Raw genomic sequence first — 23,754 nt, 5'->3', positions numbered from 1 at the left:
CTATCTCTGAGGCTCTCCGTGTCCTGCTATCTAAACGAAAAATGTATTATGGATTTGATCAACTGGTCTCTGAATGCAATTGACACCATCTTCTCGACAAGAAGCCTGGGCTCCAGGGAGCCCAGTTGTCCTGCGGGGACGTTCGCAGCTGGATACGTGATGGACGGGTGGGAGAAATGGAGAGTCCTGTGTTTAGCTGCTCTGTCTCTGGAGGAATTTGAAGATATCTACCGATTCTGAACTTTGATAACAGGGTTTCTGCTGAAGAGCTTATGCAGGGCCCTGGGGTATCGGAAACTGATAAAAGCGGTCAGTGCTGCTCAAAACCCCACCAGGCTGGCCGGCTTGATTGAAACACTGATGGGTAGGGTCGGAAATCAGACTATGATCCTTGACCGCAAATTGGGAACCATCAAGGTGAAATTAGCGACTCTGCAACAAATTTTGGCCAGTGATGGACATTAAATATCTGTGAAATTGGCAGATATTGACCTAAAGTATCTTCCTGTCTTTTTTTTCGTCTCTCTTCTTACTCCTGCCAGTCGGCCTTGGCTGGAAGTAAACAAGTCTGGTTCCCTGGGATAACAAGATAAGGAGAGGCTTTGAAATTCCTAAACCCTGCCAAGGACACCTGCTTCTGCGCTCACATATACACATAAACATATCTACAGATAAACATTCACCACCGATTCCCATCCAAACGCCTTTGTGTGCTTTCACCTACGAGAGGCCTGGGCGGGACTGTGACTTGCGCCTTGCATGGCTGCTGGACCAGTTGGATGCCCGCACGCATTGGATTGTTTTTCCATATCCCCAGTTCCCATCCCCTGTGTCAATGCTGTGTCTTGCCGATGTGCTTATGCTAATATAGGGCTATTTTTCTCCCTTTTCTCACTTTGCTCTAATCAAGGGCAAGCTGAGGGGGTGTTTTTTCTTTTTTTTTTTTTTTTGCCTAACTGTCCAGATGTATCTTACTTCGTTTCTGAATGCTACCTCCTGTGTCCTGTCTCCCCTGAAAATTGTGATGTTTGTGTATGGTCAGGGGGGTTCCATTTCACTATACAAAAGTGTATGTGACAAATAAAGGCCTGATTTGATTTGATTTGAGCTAAGGGAATGCCATTGTATGGCAGCCCAAACCAACACTAATACATCCCCATGCTTCACTACTTCACTCCGCTTCTTTGCGGCCTCTCCACACTGTAACTCTCCCAGATGTAGGAAAGATGGGTTCATCTGAGAGCAATGCATGTTTCACACAAGATTTTTGCTGCTGCCATTATTGAAACTGATGTTTGGCATTGGCCAAGTGACCAAAAGTTGGGCTATAGCAGCCCGGCCATGTATATTGACCCTGTGGAGATCCTGACCAACAGTTCTAAAGAAAACAGAGTTGAGGTGCATGTTTAATTCTGCTCTAAATTGGGCAACTGTGGGTTTTGTTTTTTTGGATACAATCCAAGTTAGCACCTGGACATCCTTTTAGGCAGCTTCCTCTTGCATCTACAAGTTACCCCTGGATGTGGTTTGTCCTTCATGCTGGTTTACTGACATTACTCTGGATACTGCAGCTCTAGATAGATCACAAAGGCTTGTTGTCCTGGGGTCCGTTCTTCATACGTGGATTACTCGGTTAGCTGGATTTGGATATTGACGATTTGACACGATCCAGGATCGTTTCGTTCTTCAAAGCTGATCCGAGAGTTGTTGTCATAGCAACAATTCTGCTAGCTCAAACCTGATCGGGAGCAGGTTCAATTCATATAAACAGGATTAGATCGGCTCAGTTCAAGCAAAGATAATACAGAAAGTATGTTCTGAATTCTGATATTTTCTTACAGTAGTAGTTATATACACTTGGGAAAATGGTACATATTTGTTAACTATATATATAAAGTTATAGTTATTAATAAAATAAATAAAGTTTACATATTAATAAAACTTATGCAATCTGCACCCTCGAAATGAAAGTACAAAGATTGCCACCTGGTGGTGCAAAGAGAAAACTTATTGATATGAACTTTTTAGATTGCTTTAGTACAAATTGTGTATGATAATAGAAATGCACAATATGTGACTTTTTTTTTAAAGCAATAATACGGACCCCAGGTCACAGTACGCTAGCGAGACTCCCCCCAACAATATGTCTTGTTTTTGAACACTGATGTGTCACCATAACGTTTTGTGCGGTGCAATACTTTAAGCAAGTGTTTGATATTACCCTGCTGATTAAATCTTCACACTCTGCTCTTACTGGTGGAATGTGCAATCCAACCAATAGTATCTGAGGTTTTCACAAAAATTACTAAGTACAAGTGTGATAGTGACAGATTGAAGCAGTGTACTGACGCTGTAACACGTTACCTGATAGATTCAAAAGATTAATTTAATATCACGTTTTACAACTATAGTAAGACATGGCGGAGGATCGGCAATGCTCAGCCTTTGAGGGCAGAGGCTCTAGCCAACAGGCCAACCCCCTGTGCACCCCCACATGCTCTACAGGACTTAACACTTGTTAGACTCTTTCCAACAGTCCCTCTATCCCAGAGCTCTGAGCCCTGGCCACACTTATCGATGCTAAAAACTGACCAATCACAGAGCTTATGTTATGGGTCATTGCAGTTACATTTTTTTTGAAAGGTGCACATCAGGTTCAGTGTCAGCCACAGAGAAGGCTTTGCTGGACTCGGTCTTTATGACTAACGTTCCTCATGCATACGAATCTCATCTGACAGATGTGTCAACAACAGCTTTCTCTCTTACACATCTTTTAAAATAGTTGTGCATTACAAACATCCTGTGTATTTTTTCACGGTTTCTGAGAAGAAATGTCCATTAATGATTCAAACATTTGTTTTATTGATTTATGCAAATTTGCTGAAAGCAGATGGCAAACGAGAAAGTCTTGCGTGCCTTAATTACTAATTAAAGCGTTTGTTATAATTCTGTTGTACACACTTTAATTACTCCGATTGAACAGTTCTGTCTGGTTATTATTTTGTATTAGACAGAACTGACTGAATGACGGAGTGGGAGAAGAATATCGGTCAACCACTAGATAAAAAATTGGATTAACGTTTATTTTACATCGATGAGTGTCAATATTTCGGGCTGTAGTTTTCAGTGTCTTTTCATTCTTCAACATTTGCTCAGCGTTTATGACTTACTAAAAACTGAACTTCATTTTACCTTTATTTCAGACCTAATTAAAGAGAATGAAGAGAGTGAAGAGGAGAAACAACATGTCAAAGCTGAAAATATACCTAATTTAGAGACTACCGATGTTTATTTGATGAACAGAACAAGCCCGAATTGTGTCTGCACTCAGTGTGGGAAGAGTTTCAGAAAATTATCAGCTCTTAATAGACACATGAGGATCCACACTGGAGAGAAACCGTTCACCTGCACTCAGTGTGGGAAGAGTTTCAGTCAGTTATCAAACCTTAAAGGACACATCAGGATTCACACTGGAGAGAAACCGTTCATCTGCACTCAGTGTGGGAAGAGTTTCAGACATTTATCATCTCTTAATAATCACATGAGGATCCACACTGGAGAGAAACCGTTTACCTGCACTCAGTGTGGGAGGATTTTCAGACTGATAACATCCCTTAAAACACACATGAGGATCCACACTGGAGAGAAACCTTTCACATGTACTCAGTGTGGGAAGAGTTTCAGACAAGCATCATCTTTTAATCTGCACATGCTGATCCACACTGCGGAGAAAACGCACAAATGTGATAAATGTGGCAAAACTTTTTTTAGAGCTTCACAGCTGATGGACCATCTCAGAGTTCATACAAAGGAGAAACCGTATTCCTGTTCTGAGTGTGGAAAGAGTTTTGCACAGTGGGCAAATTTAAGAAAACATAAGAAGATCCACACTGGTGTGAGAGAGCATATATGCTTAGAGTGTGAGAAGAGTTTTACTACAGCTCAAAATTTGAAACACCACGAGAGGATTCACACTGGAGAGAAACCTTACAAGTGTTCACACTGTAACAAGAGATTCAGTGAGTCAGGAAGCATGAAAAGACATGAGAGGACTCACACTGGAGAGAAACCGTACACATGTGATCAGTGTCCGAAGAGTTTCACACGTTTGTTTCAGCTTAAGAAACACATGAAAATCCACAGCGGAGCAAAGCAGCAAACATGACGTCAATGCAGCAAAACATTTTCTCGTGTGCTAAGAGTGTTTACTGTCTGAATATCAGAAACGTTTAGATCGCATGCTGTTTAGTATCTACAGGGGTTGGACAATGAATCTGCAATGCCTGGTTTTAGACCACAATAATTTTTCAATAAGGTGTAGGGCCTCTTTGGCAACTAATGCAGCATCTGGTAGTCTTGGGAATGACCGATTCAAGTCCTGCACTGTGGCCAGAGGGATTTTGAGCCATTCTTTTTGCAGAATAGTGGCCATGTCACTACGTGATGCTGATGGAGGAAAACAACTGACTCGCTCCTCCAAAACACCCCAAAGGGGTGTTATTAGGCCAGAAGTGCCTCTGACACAACCTCATACTATGACAGACCCTGGTTTTTGGACTTGTTGCTGGCAATAGTCTGGATAAGCACACTGCGTCCATTTCTCCCTAAACATACCTGAAATACAGATTCATCCGACCATAGTACACAATTCCACTGTGTGATGGTCCATCCAAGATGCCTACGAGCCCAGAAAAGTTGAAGGTACTTCTGGACACTGTTAACATAGGGCTTCCTTTTGGCACAGTATAAAGGTTTGCCAGAGTAGTCCTGAGCCCATGTGGTTTTATCCCTTATAGATATAGATGAATGAATATTCTTGATGGAGTGTCAGCTGAGAGATCTGAGGTCATGGTAGTTCAGCTTAGGCTTGCACCCTTGACCTTTACGCAACAAAATTCCTCCAGATTATTTAAATCTTTTAATGATGTTCTGCCCTGTTGAAGGTGAAATATACGAATGTCTTCCTCTCTTTTTCTGAGGAACATAGTTTTTATACATTTCAATAATTTTCTCACGCACTTGTTGACAAACTGGCAAACCTCGACCCATCTCTGCTTCTAAAGGACTTGACCTTTCTGGGATGCTGCTTTTGTACCAAATCATAATTGCAATCACCTGATTCAATTTCAAACCATGTCCTTATTTAACCAATTTACCTGATTACTAGCCCTAAACTGCTCCTTTTTTGTAAATGTATTGCTGGTCTGGAATGACAGGAAAGGATGTATATTTACAAATGAAATAGAGTTGACCAGACAAAACAATGAAAATGCAGTGAAATACAAGTCAAAGTAAATTTAGAAATACTTTTTTGTTTTCAATACCTTTCCAACTTCTGATTTGTGGTGAAATACATTTTTAAAAGGCATGCCATCCAGGCAATCAAAGACTTCTCAGACCACAAAAATCCAAAAAAAGATGCACTTACCTGCCCAATTCCCTGAGCAGTGCATGACTTTCACTCATGATCAGCATTGTCCTTGGAAGATGGTTCGATATCCAGTGTGCCGGGTGTCTTATTTGAATTAACCACCATCTTTATATTTAACAAGTTGTACATCTTAACTCCTGCACAACATCGTCTATATCTGTACAAAAGCAAAGAGAAACATAATCAAAACTTCACAGTCCATGTCAAATTTTTGAAAATGTATGCCACTTCATGTTTGGTTTCCATGCTTCCTTTGTTGTCTAAAGTTGAATATAGTCTGTCTGTCTATCTATCTATCTAGATAGATAGATAGATAGATAGATAGATAGATAGATAGATAGATAGATAGATAGATAGATAGATAGATAGATAGATAGATAGAAAGAGTACTGTCGAAGACTGCATCGATGCATCATCAGTATCAAGAATGCATCTGGGTTCTTTTACGCGTCCTCTGTTCTTGCGGTCTTGAGTTTAACTTAAGTTTGGTGGTCGATGTTGATGTTACACAAGGATGCAATATCGCTTAACTAGTTAAACTCTGCTGCTATTTTGGGATTTCCACCTGGATTTTGCCTACCCAAATTTAAAAGCTTCCCAAATCCACATGCAGAGGAGTAAACACAAAAACTTGGTATCATTTTAAAGAAAACCCTTTGAATTTTCATAAAACACTATTGAAAGTGTTTAAAATATCTGTATATGTTGTCTGTGTTATAATAAACACCTAAAAAAAGAGGCGCTTTTTGTATTTTGTTTTTTATGAACTCAAATTTGAAAGTGCACCTTTTAGGTTCTGTGAGGTCTAGCGTGCTGTAATTAATTTAGGTGGTTCCTGCACATGTCTGTAATCATAGGAAAAAAGAAAAATGTCTCCACCATAATCTATGCAAAAGTTACTGTATTCCAACTGATGAGAGGTGCTGTACAAGCCACAGGGAGCGATCATTGTGTTCATATTTCACTATTCTTTTGTTTGATCAAACATAATTCACTGTGTTTGGACCACGCCAGACATATAAAAGGATTACTTATGCACATCAGCTCAAAAACAAAGGAGAATGGCCGTGAAGCGCACAGCATAAGGTAAGAGATGACAGCTGTCTGTGCTATCTGGGGCTGCTTATTGATCATGAATGTATTGTTTTCACTTCTGCGCCATGGAAACACGGCGATTCATTCAGCAACTGTTTGATATGTGAATATAATTCAGTAAAAAGAATGCTAGAACCGTATGAGCACCGGCAAGAGCTTTCATTTGAGCTAGAACTTGTACATGTGTCATATATGAACCATGAATATAAACAAATGTCCAATACCCAGCTCGGGTATCCAAAATACTGTGTATTTAAGTGTAAATAACTTTTGTACAGTAGAATAAAAACCAAAGTGATGCATGTGTGCATAAAATATAGATTCTACACTTTCAAATGAAACCACTTACGGGGTTCTGGTGCAATGCTAGCCCTTTAAATCTTAAAGTGAAAGTAGATGAAATCCCGGGCCCTGTGCCGGGTCCGCAGTGTTTAACTACGCATATTGAGAAACAGCCCTAGTGTTTTTTGCCATTGTACTTCTGTACATAAGAATAATACTTATACATTATTAAAAAGATTTTATTGTTAATAACAACATAAAAACATGTAATAATCATGAAAACATTATCAGTTTTTGCAAATAAACTCTTTAAACTCGATTTAGAAGATTACGATTTCAAAAAGCATCTGAAAACAAGAACAAAATACTGTTGGAAGTTGATGAAGAACAAATCCCTCAGAGCAAGTGCAGTACTACAGTAGGCTGCTTACCACATCATGTTAGACGTATATATTACGTATACAGCAGCACAACGCCAGTGCAGTAAATATGCATTTACATCTTTTTACTTCAGTACACTTTAATGTATTGCAAGATGTATCGCTGTTAAACTTTATTGTATTGTAATTGAACTGTTTTATTATATTTCAATTTTACAGTTGCAATTAATTTTTACAGCAGTTATCCTTCAATATACTGCTGTTCTACTGCAGTTTTACCTCTGTATCCTCAGGCTTCCATCGAAATCCATTCACACTCCAGCACAGGAGGTGGCGATAGGCACCTAAACGTTGAATTGCAAGTCGTCAATAAACCCGAAGATGAGGAAAACAGACTGGCTGAGAGAAGTGAGACGATACTGCTGTATTGTTTAATCGTGCTTTTTGTATTGTCCTTGAGTTGTGCTCTTGTTGATTATGTAGTTATTGTTGATTATTGTACTGAAGTGAGCGCTAATCAGTGCCGACCGTTATTAAACTGCCGCCAGATTTAAATGAGGTAAAGTTGGTTTATATTGGTTCAGTGAACGAACTTGTGAAATCTCCCTGTGTTTTTACCACAGAACTTTGAATATCCAGTCTGAAATCACATGTAAGTTTGATTACAGAGGTAAAGTTGGTTTTATATTCGTTCATTTAGCAGTCTATATATTGTTTACTATGTTACTTTGAATATTCGATCGGAATTAGCATGCAAGTGTGCCTTGAAAACAACATTAACACTGTTTATTTGACTGTGAACAATGCTGTAACGTTACTTTGATAGTCATTGGCTGCTAATATGATTTCCCTATTTAAAATTTGCATTGAATACTTTTCTGAAATGTTATTATTAAGGGGAATGTCTGAAAATCCGAATATAAAACCAACTTTACTTCTATTCGTTCATTCAGCAGTCTCATAGAAGTAAAGTTGGTTTTATATTCGGATTTTCAGACATTCCCCTTAATAATATCATTTCAGAAAAGTATTCATTGCAAATTTTATCGAATAATCAAAGTAACATGGAAAACAGTATAAACACTTTTATATTAGTGAATGTGCGAATATAAAACCAACTTAGTATATGTGAGGGGGCTTGTAAATAACTTTTGAAAGAGTAAAGTTACGTTTAAAACCTAGCACACCAATGTTTTTCTTGTGAAATTCCCAATAAGTTTATTACGGTGTATCCATATAAATGGCCCACCCTGTATTTCTCTTTGTACAGATAACATCTATTACAAATGAAGGAACTGTTGTTGGGTGTTGAGGTAAAGTAGATTTTTTATTTGCCTATTTGTTCACTGATAACTTGTGACATGCTGCCTTTAAGTTTTTTCCCGTGGTACATTGAATATTAAGCCTGAAATAAATCATAAAATAATCGCATGTAAGAATCAAAACAACATTAGCACTATTTATTTGACTGTGAACAATGTTGTAGTACATAGATAGTCGTTGGCTGCCAATATGATTTCACAAACGTTATTTAGAATTTTTTTCTGAAATGACATTAAGGAGAAATGCTGATTGTGTTAATATAAAACCAACTTTACCTCAATACTTCTCTAAATATCCCAAATTCAAACAAAAATCAAAACAAGTGTTGTTCTCCTATTATTCTTGCATTATGATATTGACATAAACATGCTGACAATGGGATATTAAGCATCAGAATTAGCTGAAATATCAAAATTATAAATAGTAAATGAACAACAAATATTTCTTTTTGAAACGGGTAGAAACTTTCACTGCTCAGTGAACAAATGTAACGTTATTAGCATTCGCTGAAAACCACAACATTGACTAATCGTAACATTCTACTGCTGCTGATTTTAAATATGTGGTTTCTCATTGTGTTCACAGCATTTAATGTAAGATAATCTAAAGTAGCGCCTTTTTAATTTATCACCCCAATAGTCAACTTTAGAACTGTTGAACCACTTGTTCAATGAAAGATTATGGTTGTGTGCTATTAGCTTAAGCTTTGCATTGTTGTGACTTAGATGAAGATCAGAACACATATTCAGTGAAATGATGCCAAAATCCAAGCAATCCCAAAGGGCTCACATACTTTTACCTGCAACTGTGTGTAACATTTTTTACATTTTGTTTAGTTTTGGCAGATCTGCTCCTCCTTCAGTGAAGCTCCGTCTCCTCTGCTATAAATACTGGAATATTCCCATCAGGAAGAAGTGAAATCTGCAGAGTTTATTGAAGGACGGAGAGAACATGAGTGATCCAGAACCCTGCAGAATTAAACAGGAAGAGGCTGAAGAACTAATAGGTTGGTGTTTATTGCTGATTCTTCAACAATGAGGCTGAAGAACAATAATGATGAAAGTTTCGATATGGATTGTTTGCCAATATATGATACCTTGGAAAGTAGGTGGGCCAATATTAAGGCTATATAACTTATTTTACTTAATAATTAGGTCACACTTTACAATAAGGTTCATTAGTTAATGTTAAGTAATGCATTTACTAACATGAAAAAACAATGAACAATACATTTACTACAGTATTTATACATGTTGATAGAAGTTAGTTAATGAAAATTAAGTTGTTCATTGTTAGTTCATGTTAACTCATGGTGCATTAACTAATGTTAACAAGCATGGACTTGAATGTTAATGATGCATTAGTAAATGTTCAATTATGATTAATAAATGCTGTACATGTGTTGTTCATGATTAGTTCATGTTAGTAAATGCATTAACTAATGAACCTTATTGTAAAGTGTCACCAATAATTAAAATAGAATTAAATGGAAAATAATTTGAGAATTAATAATTCATTCATTCATCCTCTTTTTGGCTTAGTCCCTTTATTAATCTAGGGTCGCCACAGCGCAAGGATCCTCCAACTTATCCAGCATATGTTTTACACAGCAGATGCCCGTCCAGCTGCAACCTATCACTGGGAAAGAATTAATAAATATCTAATAAGTAACGTGTGAAATAAACACAGATGCACGTCAAATAAGTATTGAACACGTCACCATTTTTTTCAGATAACATTTCTAAAGGTGCTGTTGACTTGAAATTTTCACTGGATGTTGGTGACAACCAAAGACATTCATATATGCAATGAAAACAAATTACATTAGTTTACAAATTAAGTTATGTGTAATAAAATGAATTGAAGGGAAAAAAGAAAGGGATGTGTAGTTCGGCAGTGAAAGCCCAGACAGCAGCTGAAATCTCTCCGTAGTTCTTCAGCAACCCTCTGCCCTTCCTCAGTTTAAATGAACATTAGCTGCTTCAGTCCAACATCTGCATTAGCAAGAGGATGAAGATATAATCTATTCTGTGGCCAACTCGTCTCGTAAGCTTGTGACTAATAATGAAAATGTGAACTGAAAATAAATTATTATCTCTTATTAATTTCCAGAACCCTGCAGAATTAAACAGGAAGAGACTGAAGAACTGAAGACTGAAGGTTGGTGTTTATCACTGATTTTTCAATAATGATAACAAATATACAAGTATAATATAACAAATACATCAACAATCTAATTATACCAAATATTGTGCCCACCACAAAGCTTAACCTAACTTTAAGTAGACTGTACAAAGGTTGATAACTATAGAGTACTATATATTAAACTAGTTGTTTATATTAAATTATTAAAAATTAAATTGTATATAATTGTTTGAATTTAAATGCAAGTCGCAAGACCAAAAGGAACGCTGGGCGAGTTGACTACAGCCACTACAGTTCCTAGGCTATCCTTTTGCATTTCGCTTTTCCCATGGCGTCCTTCTGGGCTGAGGCAAAAATCTTGGTGTGCATATTCAGGTGCCAGTCTAGCTGGGCCAGTGTCCTCCGGCAGCTAGAAATCAGGCATAGCATCTTCTGCATATCCACACGGCCAGAAGTCAGCGAGAGCTGAAGCCTTTTCTCCTCCGAGTTTGCAACCTTGTGAACCATTGACAGGTGTGTAGAGAGCCGGCTGTATATGTTCTGGCAAATGTTTGGGCAGCAAGAGACCCATACGCCCTGTGAAGCAAGCCAAAACAAGGGGAAGACACCCAGCGCCCCTAGGATGTTACGTCCGATCCTTCCCACCGAGTTTAACCAACAGAGAGAAGGCTTTTGCTGTTACAACTTTTGTAACAGCAAAAGGAACCATGGATGTCCCAAAGACCGACTTTTGATTTCAAAGGAACCATAACCATCAAATGCACCGTTTAGGCAGCTTCACTGTGCCAGCCGTGTGGGGCTTTGCTCAGCTTTTTGTCACAAGTTCCAATCGCTCAGTGTGAGTGTGCACCTGGCAGGACTGAACCAGGCCGGGAATCAGTCGACCTACCCTTTTCTGGTTATGTTTCAGAGATCAGCTGGGATGTGGCCAGCCAGACCGCACACACCCCTCTTTATTTTACCCCCCAGTAGGCATGGGCCGGTATAAGATTCTGACGGTATGATAACCTTTTATAAAAATATCAAATTTCACGGTATTGTGATTACTGCTTGAAATAAGTTCTTTTTTATTCCCCTTCGAACCAATATATTTTATTTTGTGAAAGATTTTAAATATTTTGAAGCAGTAAACATACCAGGCTGAATAATTCAAATGAATCATTGACTTCTGCTGTCTTTAGTTTTCAAAACACTGATTTCTTTCCAATTAAAAACAGCATCTTTGGATATCTTTTCTGCTGGAGATACTGTTGTCCTAAATAAAAAAAGTTAATAAAAAATCTTACTCGTACCTCGTAGGAATGGTGTTCCTACTTCGTAGGAATGGTGTTACATACAAATTTGGCAGTTTTAAAATGTTGACTTTTCCAAACCTTGAAAACAATTATCATTACATGCCTACCTTTCCGAGACTCTACTAGCCCGCCCACCCACATCGGGTGAGGATGGGCGAGCCGAGAGCGAACGGGGATCAAGCCCAAGGTATACGAGGCTGAGATAGATGGGCCATCTAGATTCTCTTGAAGTATGGGACAGGGTTTTATGTGAAGGGGGTTTGTGTTCTTTTCCCTTAAAAGAACGCCCAAGGCAGGGGAGAAACCAAGCTTGCCCCGTAGAGGCCACCACATTAGCGGGGAACCTGGGCGAGGGCCTCCCCCTGGGTGTCTCACAAGTTCCAATCGAACAGTGAGGATTGCCTGGCAGGACTAAACTAGCTTCGCCAAAAACTTGATGAGAGATCAGAGAAATTTGGGGTCAGAGCACATACCTCCAGGCACCGTATGTTCCGACACTTAAGCCGGAATGAGTGGCACTCGACAGGCAGTCTGCCGCTCTGGGGCTCTCTGGATGAACAACCAAAGCAGGAAATTTATGCATTGCTGGTTTTGCACAGCTTTCTAGACCTCACCCTAAAGCCCCTACGTCATGCCAAAATGACCCACCATCACCTGGCTGTACTTATGCTTTGAAAGGGCCCTCTAGAAGGACCCAGTTACTTAGAGCTTGCTGCCCTGGGAACAGCTTGGCTTCCTAAAGGCCCCTGGATGTGACTATCCAGGGCTCTTCTTCAATGCTTAAATGGGCCGCCACATTTTGCAGGAACCCATCACTCTTTCTGGGGCAGCTTGGCTTCCTAAAGGCCCCTAGATGGGACCTTCCAGGGCATTTTTTCTATGCTCATATGGGCTACCACATTTAGTGGGAACCATTCACTCTTTCTGGGGCAGCTTAGCTTCCTAATGGCCCCTGCAGGGGACCTTCCAGGGCCCTTTTTCCATGCCAAAAATGGCCACCACACTTTGCCGGAATCGTTCACTCTTTCTCGTGCAGCTTGGTTTCCTAAAGCCCCCCGGATGGGACCTTCCAGAGCCCTTCTTCCATGGTAAAACTTCCAGGTGCAGGACGTCCTGACACCTAAGGCCTGGTGCTTCAATCCCCCCGGATGAACGACTGAAGCAGGAACTTTAAGCATTGCCAGTTTTGCATAACTTTCTAGACCCATCATCCACCTACTTCATTCCAGAAAAACCCACCATCCCCCGGGTCCAGAGGCCCCCTCTTCCATGCCCAGCTTGTAGCTTGCTGCCTTGGGGGCAGCTTGGTTTTCTAAAGACCCCTGGAGAGGACTGCTGGGGCCTTCCATTCCCAAAACGGCTGCCACATTTAGGAATCGGTCACTTGTTCTGGGGCAGCTTGGCTTCCTAAAGACCCCTGGATGGGACCTTCCAGGGCCTTAGTCCATACCCGAAATGGTTGCCGTAATTAGCAGAAATCGGTAACTCTTTCTGGGGCAGCTTGGTTTTATAAAGACCCCTTGATAGGACTTCCAGGGCCTTTCTTTCATGCCCAAATCAGTCACTCTTTCTGGGCTTCGTTTCAGCTGCCAGGGGCCTATGAAAATAGACTTCCTGGGCTTTCACCCAAGCCCAGCTTGAGAGGGAATCACTCACCCATTCTGGGGAGGGATGGGTTAGGATTAGGGGTAGAAGTTAATAAAAAAACAATTTAATGGGTCATTTAATAAATAATATAATTAATAGAGGTTTACAGCAGGTCCTCTTGCACCGGCTTACTGCTTTCGCAACTTGTCACTACAGAAATCATTTTCAAAGAACTGCTGCATCCCAATTTATGTGCGTCAATGTATCTTTTAAGTTTTCAACCTTTGCTCAGCATTCATGACTGATCTTTTTTGTTTACCTTTATTTCAGACCTAATTAAAGAGAGTGAGGAGAGTGAAGAGGAGAAACAACATGTCAAAGCGGAAACTACTGATATTGATTTTAAGGACTTAAGAGACCAGAATTGTTGCGTCTGCACTCAGTGTGGGAAGAGTTTCAGTCAGTCATTAAACCTTAAAAGACACATGAAGACCCACACTGGAGAGAAACCCTTCACTTGTACTCGGTGTGGGAAGAGTTTCACTCAATATTCATACCTTAATAAACACATGAGGGTTCACACCGAAGAGAAACCGTTCATCTGCACTCAGTGTGGGAATTGTTTTAGACAATTATCATACCTTAATAAACACATGAGGATCCACACTGGAGAGAAACCCTTCACCTGCACTCAGTGTGGGAAGAGTTTCAGACAATCATCATGTCTCAGTAAGCACATGAGGATTCACACTGGAGTGAAACCTTTCACCTGCACTGAGTGTGGGAGGAGTTTTAGACAATCATCAGCTCTTAATCTGCACATGCTGATCCACATTAGAGAGAGAAAACACAAATGTGATCAATGCGGCAAATCATTTTTGAGAGCTGCAGAGCTGAAGGACCATCATAGAATTCATACAAAGGAGAAACCGTATTCCTGTTCTGAGTGTGGAAAGAGTTTTACAGGGATGTCAAATTTGAGACATCATCAAAAGATCCACACCGCTGTGAAAGAGCATATGTGCTTTGAGTGTGAGAAGACTTTTGCTACAGCTCAGAATTTGAAACTGCACCAGAGGATTCACACTGGAGAGAAACCGTACAAGTGTTCACACTGCAACAAAAGATTCCGTCAGTTTGGAGGCCTGAAAACGCATCAAATGATTCACACCGGAGAGAAACCTTACAAATGTTCACACTGCAACAATCAATTTAGTCGGTTAGCAACCCTGAAGTTGCATGAGATGATTCACACTGGAGAAAAACCTTACAAGTGTTCACACTGCAACAAAACATTCAGGGATTTAGGAAACATGAAAACACATGAGAGGATTCACACTGGAGAGAAGCCGTACACATGTGATCAGTGTCTGAAGAGTTTCACACGTTGGTTACAGCTTAAGAGACACATGAAAATCCACAGTGGAGAAAAGTGGAAAACATGATATCAATGCACGTCTGAATATCAGAAGACTTTGATTTTTTTGGGAAAACAATCACTCTGAAATTAGACAGGTCTGCCATTGCGTTCCTCAGGTTTCTATCTTAGGTTCCATACTGTTTAGTATCTACAGTTATTCGATAATCAATCTGCAATGCCTGGTTTTAGACCGCAATGATTTTTAGTATGCTCTTGGAAATGACAGATACTAAGTCCTGCACAGTGGCCAGAGGGATTGTGAGCCATTCGTCTTGCAGAATAGTTGCCAGGTCACTACTTGATGTTGGTGAAGAAAAAAAGTTTCCTGACTCGCTCCTCCAAAACACACTAAAGTGGCTCAATTTAGATCTGGGGACTGGCAGGCCATGAGGGATGTTCAACTTCACTTTCATGTTCATCAAACCACTTTGTCACCAGTCTTGCTGTGTGTATTGGTGCATTATCATCTTGATACATAACACTGCCTTCTGGTTACAGAGTTTGAAACATTGGGTGCAAATGGTCCTTCAGAATGGTTTGGCAGTGATGCACCCATCTAGCACACGAATGGGGCTTAGATAATGCCATGATATTGCTAATCAAACTATTACTGATGCACTCCTGTGCTTCACTCTGGGGATGGAACGGTCTGGGTGATGCACTTCTTTGCGGCTTCTCCACATCGTAACTCTCAGTTGTGGGAAAGATAGTGAAGATGGATGCATCGGAGAACAATGCATGTTTTACATTGTCCACAGCCCAAGATTTTTGCTGCTGGCACCATTGACAACAATGTTTGACTTTGGCACGAGTCACCAAAGTTTTGTCTATTGACCTTATTCTAAAATGCGGAAGTGCGCCTGTTTTCGCGATTGTCTTAGAACTTCCGATTCAGTCGCCTATGGGAGAAATGACTAGGAATAATAAACGGCAGAAAACGGTCAAACTACTTGCTCTACAAACAAATTTTTGCATGACTATACAGACCAAGTAGCATAATATAACAAGAAAATATCAAATTGCAACATCAAGCAGCGAAATGAGCAGTTTTTAATGTCTAAAAATGAATGGAAGTGAATGAGACCGGAAGTCTTGAGCCAAAAAGATTCAAGTGGCAGCGCCCGCTCGTCGGCGGAGAATAAGGTCAATAGCAGTCCGGCCATTTATATTGACCCTGTGGAGCTCCCGACCAACGGTTTTGGTGGAAACAGGAGAGTTGAGATGCACATTTAATTATACAGTGTTTTGGGCAATTGTGATTTTGTTTTTTTTTAAATAATCCATGTTAGCAGGCCGGACATCCCTTTCAGACAGCTTCCTCTTGGTCCACAATTAGTCCTGTTGGATGTGGTTCTTCTTCTTGGTGGTTTGCTGACATTACTCTGGATACCGTGGCTCTTAATAATCACAAGGACTTGCTGTCTTGGTCACAGATGCACTAGCGAGTCTTGCGCCATCAATTTGTCTTGTATTTGAACTCTGATATGTCACGCATATTGTTGTATGGATTGCAATATTTTAAGCAAATCTTCACACTCAGCTCCTTACTGGTGGAATGTGCAATCAATGAAGATTGGCCACCAGGCTGGTCAAAACCTCCAACACGTAACTGGCCAGTTTTTCAGTTTCATTATCCCACCCTTGCACATGATTCATTTGAGGCAAATCATGAGCATATTTGGACTGAGATATCACACTTATGCTTTTAATACCCAAATTTATATCAGCTCCAAATCTAATCCGTTACCTCCACAATGCTTTCCGGGTGTGAAGACCCCATTTTTTTCAAGAAATATCAAAGTCTTATACTTGAAAGCCAGGAGAATGGATGGAGGGCCTGGAATTTACCAGTAGAGGTGGGTTGTAGGGGGTTTGCGGGGCAGTCACTCTGGAGAGCCCTTGGGCTGCTGGGAATTTAAGGAATGGCCAGGAAACGGCTTATAGGAAAGGGCACTGAAGAGGCGGAAGCAACATCTCGCTGGATTTGGCTGCAAAGGGAGGTTCGGTGGAAAAGCCAAACTGTTGGAAAACAAAACATATCATAGAGTTGGGTGGTGGTCAGTAGAAGTTGGTCCAGGACGCTGGATCTGCTGTCGAGCCCTCCCAAGTTGTCATGGGCTTAAATCGTTGGAACAAAGAGGAAGGGGGGTGCCCATCTGATGACCGGCTGTAACCACCAACCCTTATAAAGAGTATATCCCTAACTCCCTAGCTGGTGCTGAAGGAAGAAAGGAGGGGGGAAGTATGCCACTGGCCCACAGTTGGTGCAGGGCAGAGTGCCTGTAAAAGTGGACCAGTTGCGATAGTCCCATCGTATTTTGCAAAGTCACTAAGATAGCGATTTCAGAGGGTAGCTTTGTATTTCCATCTACTAATGCGTCAGATGGTTTTTAATACTCATCTGACACCAGAGTATGTGAGGAGTGTAGCAGCTTAATTTCGGCCTAATCGCTGGGGTTTTCTCTCACTCAGAGCACGCTCCATCATAAACGCAACAGATACAGTTTTGAATCATTTGATATGTGATTGGGAGGGTATAAAAGAGGACAAGAACAAAGAACAGACCTTCTGTTTTGTGGAGGTCGCAAAGCTCAGCCGTCGTCGCTGTTGTCGCCATCATCTCCTATCTCCTGCCCCAGACTACATCGCATTGGTGTTGTTTGACCCATTTCATTAAGCTTCCTTTTAAACTGTGCTAGGCTTGCTTCTTCACCTGCCTATTACCGGCTGGCAGAGTCAGATTGTATTTTTTTTTACCTCCTTAGTTTACAAAGTTTTTTCAAACTGCTCGCCTTACTTTATTAGTGCCAGTGTTTTGGTTTACTTATAGCTAGTGTGTGGTGTGCAGTCTGGCACAAAATGGCTGCCGTCACATCAGCCAGGTGGATGCTGCACACTGGTGGTGTATGAGGAGATTCCCCACTATGTGTAAAGCACTTTGAGTGCCCAGAAAAGTGCTATATAAATGTAATGAATTATTATTATTAGTATTATTATTAAACTAGATTTCTGTTAGAGAATACTGAAGCAGTAGGTTGAGAATTGCCATTTAATTAGTTTTCTCCTGGTTTTTAGGGAAGATTTCTGTAATTTTATTTGGGGTTCTTTGTTTTAGTAGGCAAGTTATATTATTTCCGCGAAAGTTAGTGGTCTATTTTGTTTATTATTTCAACCTGGATTCCCATCCGAAGAAATTAGCTTCCGAGAACTTTAATTGTAAAATAAACATTGTTATTTCTTGTTAAAGCCTGTTGTGGTTACTGTGAGCTGGGACAGAAGAGGGGAAATCCCTAAATTCTATAATTTCATTATTTAAGTCAGTGGTCACCAAACTTGTTCCTGGAGGGCCGGTGTCCTGCACATTTTTGCTCAAACCCTAATCAAACACACCTGAACAAGCTAATCAAGCTCTTACTAGGTATACTTGAAACATCCAGGCAAGTGTGTTGAGGCAAGTTGGAGCTAAACCCTGCAGGGACACCGGCCCTCCAGGACCAGGATTGGTGACCCCTGATTTAAGTTATGCTTTGTCACTGTTCTTACTAACTGTAGACTGGACAGGACGTAACAATCCTTTCAGCGAAGCCTGATTTTTTTTTGTTGGTCTGAAGTAGGATACACTGAACTGAGACTTATTAAATAAGAGTTGCTTATTAAAAAACACTGAACTTGCTGCAACTGAGATGGAGAGAATGAAAGCACACAGACACTGAGGCAAAAACAGTTATTTGTGTCGTAAATGTAGCAGTGATATGACAGGTTTGTTGAAAGCTCCTCCATATTCTGTTAGAAATGCTTTCACATTAGCCAGTTTCATGAAGCTGTCAATCCATATTTTCAAATTGGACTGTTGATTGGTACTCTATTGTGTTATACTTGTTTTTTTGCATTTGTATTTTTATTAGTTGTTTAATTTTGACTGTTGTATAATAGTGCATTATAAATAAATGTTTTACACCATTTTGATTCGTCAATTTCTGTATTCACCTTTTTGCCCAATATTTGTTGTTGTCTGCGCTTTCTCAATTTACCTCTTTAATTCCAGGGGTGCAATTTGGGCATCCTTTCCTTGCGTTTTTCCTTCACATCTTAACTCCACCCTTTACGGATATGAACAAAGGACAAAGAAAAAATGCGAGGACAGAGGAACAGAATCAAATGATATAGATCAGGGGTCACCAATCTCGGTCCTGGAGGGCCGGTGTCCCTGCAGGGTTTTAGCTACAACTTGCCTCAACACACCTGCCTGGATGTTTCAAGTACACCTAGCAAGACCTTGATTAGCGTGTTCAGGTGTGTTTGATTAGGGTTGGAGCTAAAATCTGCAGGACACCGGCCCTCCAGGAACAAGTTTGGTGACCCCTGATATAGATCAATGCTTTCTTTAGCATCACTTCAAAGCGTCATCATTTAATGAATACTCTTCACCACAGATTTTGTTTGCACATCAGGATTTTTCAATGGTTAGAGTTAATTATTTAGCGCCAATATTTCATTGCTACATATTATTACTGTAGATTTCATAAAAGGGGCAAAGTAAACATTCATAAAAGTTTTATTTCCAACTAGTTCAATTTGATTTGCTGTAAAACATAACCGAGTGTTTTTACATGAGATACATACTGCTATTTGATTTATGTTGAATAAGGGACTGTGCTGGGAAGATAAAGTCCTCTGATAACCCTTATAAGTGACTAACTAGTCCTATTCAATATTCTGATTGGGCTACAGCCAGTCCAAGCCCCAGTTTAGCACCGGCGTCACTGTTTTTGAACTGCAACGAACCGAAAGCAATACTTCACATTATCGACGAGAGAAAGCATAACACAAACAGACATTTACAGCCTTCTTCCATGGGCCCTGGGGCTTCAGCCCCATCAAGCCCTTATGGTAATCCGGCCCTGGCTTGATGCTGATGCGCTGATCAGCTGCCGGTGTGAATCCCGGTTAATGCACGTTAAAAAAAATATGCAGCGCTCATGCATTGTGAAACCTGCATTACAGCATTTCAAGCAGAAGTGTCGCAGAGTGAGTTTTGCAAGTTGACAAAACTAAAATTTTATTTTTCAAAACTTATTTTCATTAAACAATATGAAGCAGAAATGAGGAATGACAAGTCAGGGAGGTAAGATTTAAGTTCTCCATGAGACGGGCTTCTGTAAGGTTCTCGTCTCCACAGAAGAACGCTGGAGCTCAAACAGAGTGACCATCGGGTTATTGATCACCTCCCTGACTAAGGCCCTCCTCCCCTGATCACTCAGCTTAGATGGCCGGCCAGCTCTAGGAAGAGTCCTGGCACCTCATGCACGAAGACTTGCGTGGAAATCATACTAAAACATTGAAAACAGAAAAAAAATTCAGATGTATGAAACACTGCGTACGCCGAAATCCACGCATATTCTTTTGTACATCCAAATGAACGTGAAACTGAGCGCAACATGCACGAACACAAAACCCCTCCCTGCCTCCTCCCCCGTATGAATATGCTAATGACTCTACTTTGGCAAAACCCAACGAAAAAGCAACGGCAAAAGCAAGCAAGAAGAGAAACTTTGAACAGAATGTGAACTGGAGGTGCTGCTTTCGGAGGTAGACCGGAGGAAAACTGTGTTATTTGCAAGTTCGTCCTCCGGAATAAAAAACAAAAGAAAAAAATAGAGTGGGAGAGTTTAGCTGATGCGGTTAACACAGTTGAGTCTGAACATCGCACTGTAGAGTTACAAGAGAAATAGTGTGATATATAGGTGTAAAATGTTGCAGCACCCTTAGCAGTCTCAGTGGCACAGCTCGTAAAACGCATGTCATCATGTTTTGACACGTTCGAGCATGAACTCGGTTTGAATCCAGCGTCTGATGAACTCTTTCTTCTTTTTTCCCCCGCTAAATATCAGATTTTGCTACTATCTATCACGAGAAAGACAAGTAGGAATCATTAATAAGTCTGTGCATCATATTTTATTTGCACATTTATTGAATGGAAATGTTTCTGACTCACGTATGCAAATTCATCTTCAGATAGTGTCTTTATAGTAATGTGCGTGCAGTAGATCGCTCCCATTATATTGGGAAAACCGGCGACCGCTGCAAATTGCGCTTTAATGTTTGGCTGGTCAACTGTATTGTATGGAAACCTTATATACCTGCTAGATGAACCCGTCTCATACAGCTGCCATTGCAAGGCTCAGACACTTTGTAGAGAGCAATTTAACACAACTGCCTCTAGGAGTCGCCAACGGAAATAAAACAGACACGCACAAAAAATGTGCGTACGCCAGCCATAAAACTGGCGTGGAGCTGCGCACATTCCCACGTTCAGTTCATCGTTAGTAAATCAAAATGTGAGCGATTCTGAGGCTGAAACCTGGCGTACGCAAAGTTTTTGTGCTTACGCAGCGTTGATACATGAGGCCCCTGGTGGTTCCAAACATTTTCCACTTCCACATAATACTAAACTAAATATTATCTGATTCACCTTACATTAATGTGCGTCAATATGTTGTACTCATTATTTTCAGTGTCTTTTCAGTTTTCAACATTTGCTCAGCGATTATGGCTTACTAAAAACTGAACTTTTATTTTTATTTCAGACCTAATTGAAGAGAATGAGAAGAGTGAAGAGGAGAAACAACATGTCCAAGCTGAAGAAACACCTAATTTAGAGACTTCTGATGTTAATTTTAAGAACAGAAGAGGCATGAATTGTTGCGTCTGCACTCAGTGTGGGAAGAGTTTCGGTAGTTCATCAAACCTTAAAAGACACATGATGATCCACACTGGAGAGAGACCTTTAACCTGCACTCAGTGTGGGACGAGTTTCAGACTATTATCAGCTCTTAAACAACACATGAGGATTCACACTGGAAAGAAACCATTCACGTGTACTCAGTGTCAGAAGAGTTTTAGCCAATCATCAAACCTTAAAAAGCACGTGATAGTCCACAATGGAGAGAGACCACACAAATGTGATCAATGCGGCAAAACATTTTTGAGAGATTTACAGCTGAAGGACCATCTTAGAGTTCATACAAAGGAGAGACCGTATTACTGTTCTGAGTGTGGAAAGAGTTTTACACAGCAGGCAAATTTAAGACGACATAAGAAGATCCACACTGGTGTGAGAGAGCATATGTGCTTTGAGTGTGAGAAGACTTTTACTACAGCTGCAGAATTGAAAGTGCACCAGAGGATTCACACTGGAGAGAAACCATACAAGTGTTCACACTGCAAGAAGAGATTCAGTCAGTCAGGAAGCCTGAAAGCACATCAAACGATTCACACTGGAGAGAAACCGTACAAGTGTTCACACTGCGACAAGAGATTCAGTCAGCCGTTACACCTGAAAACACATGAGAGGATTCACACCGGAGAGAAACCTTACAAGTGTTCACACTGCAACAAGCAATTCAATCAGTCAGTACACCTAAGAACACATGAGTTGGTTCACACTGGAGAGAAGCCGTACAAGTGTTCACACTGTAACCATCGATTTACTCGGTTAGCATATCTAAAAACACATGAGAGGAGTCACACTGGAGAGAAACCGAACACATGTGATCAGTGTCTAAAGAGTTTCACACATTTGTCTACGCTTAAGAAGCACATGAAAATCCACAGTGGAGAAAAGCTGAATAAATGACATCAATGCAGCAAGACTTTTCTCGTGTGCTGAGGGTGTTTCATCTCTGAATATCAGAAAACTTTCTTGGGAACAATCACTCTGAAATTAGATAGGTCTGCCATGGTTTTTCCTCAGCGTTCTTACTTGGGTCCTCCAGAATGATTCGGTGGCACTTGGCAGTGATGCACCCATCTAGCACAAGTATTGGGCCTAGGGAATGCCATGATATTGCTGCCCAAACTATCACTGATTCACTCTCAATGCTTTACTCTAGGCATGAAACAAGGCTTTCTTTTGTGGCTTCTCCACACCCTACCTTTCCCAGATGTGGGAAAGACCGTGAAGGTGGATGCATCAGAGAACAATACATGTTTCACATTGTCCACAGCCCAAGATTTTTTCCTCTTGTACCAATGTTTTGGCTTTGTCACGAGTGACCCAAGTTTTGGCTATAGCAGCCCGGCCATATATATTGACCCTGTACATTGACCCTGATCAACAATTTGGGTGGAAGCAGGAGAGTTGAGGTGCACATTTAATTCTGCAGTGAGTGGGGCAGCTGTGTTTTTTACTTCATTTTTTTTTATATAGTCAATGTTAGAAGCCGGACATCCCTTTCAGACAGCTTTCTTGTTGTCCACTGTTACTCCTGTTGGATGTGGTCCTACTTTATGGTGGTTTGCTGAAATTACTCTGGATACCGTGGCTCTTGATACGTCACAAAGACTTGCTGTCTTGGTCACAGATGGGTCAGCAAGACTAGCACCAACAATTTGTCCTGTTTTTGAACTCTGATATGTTACACATAATGTTGTGTGCTTTGCAATGTTTTAAGCAAATCTGTGCTATTACTCTGCTTATTAAACCTTTACTTTTACACTCGTTCTTACTGGTGGAATGTGCAATCAATAGCCACATTTCCACTATCGGGCCGGGCCAATAGCCCGGGAGGTTGAGAAATAAGGCCGAAATCATGTCGCGTTTCCACTGTCGGGCTAGTAGCTCACAGCGCGTCACGCAAACACCGCCCACAGAACGTCCCCGAATCAAACATCACACAACCCGCCCACTTCAGCGGGAATTAGGCAGATAAAGCAGACCATAGAATCATCACGAAACGAAACCATTAAAATGAAGACAACCGAAACAAACAAACGACACGTTACTGTACAGCAGTA

General features: G+C 40.7%; 1 protein-coding gene across 1 annotated transcript in view; it reads left to right on the top strand.

Annotated features, from left to right (window-relative positions):
- si:ch211-235i11.4 overlaps positions 1-23,461 on the top strand; it is a 32,982-nt gene extending 9,521 nt beyond the window's left edge. The window contains exons 4-9 of the mRNA XM_073927900.1: positions 3,204-4,162; positions 7,482-7,596; positions 9,431-9,517; positions 10,624-10,671; positions 13,869-14,978; positions 21,546-23,461. Coding sequence (XP_073784001.1) covers positions 3,204-4,162; positions 7,482-7,596; positions 9,431-9,517; positions 10,624-10,671; positions 13,869-14,978; positions 21,546-22,594 — 3,368 coding nt within the window. The 3' untranslated portion in view covers positions 22,595-23,461. The remainder of the gene's footprint in view (positions 1-3,203; positions 4,163-7,481; positions 7,597-9,430; positions 9,518-10,623; positions 10,672-13,868; positions 14,979-21,545) is intronic.
- Positions 23,462-23,754: the final 293 nt, after the last annotated feature.

Source organism: Danio rerio, chromosome 17, assembly GCF_049306965.1.
Source record: "Danio rerio strain Tuebingen ecotype United States chromosome 17, GRCz12tu, whole genome shotgun sequence".
NCBI classification, from domain to species: Eukaryota; Metazoa; Chordata; class Actinopteri; order Cypriniformes; family Danionidae; genus Danio; species Danio rerio.
This window is presented reverse-complemented; position numbering and strand designations above follow the sequence as displayed.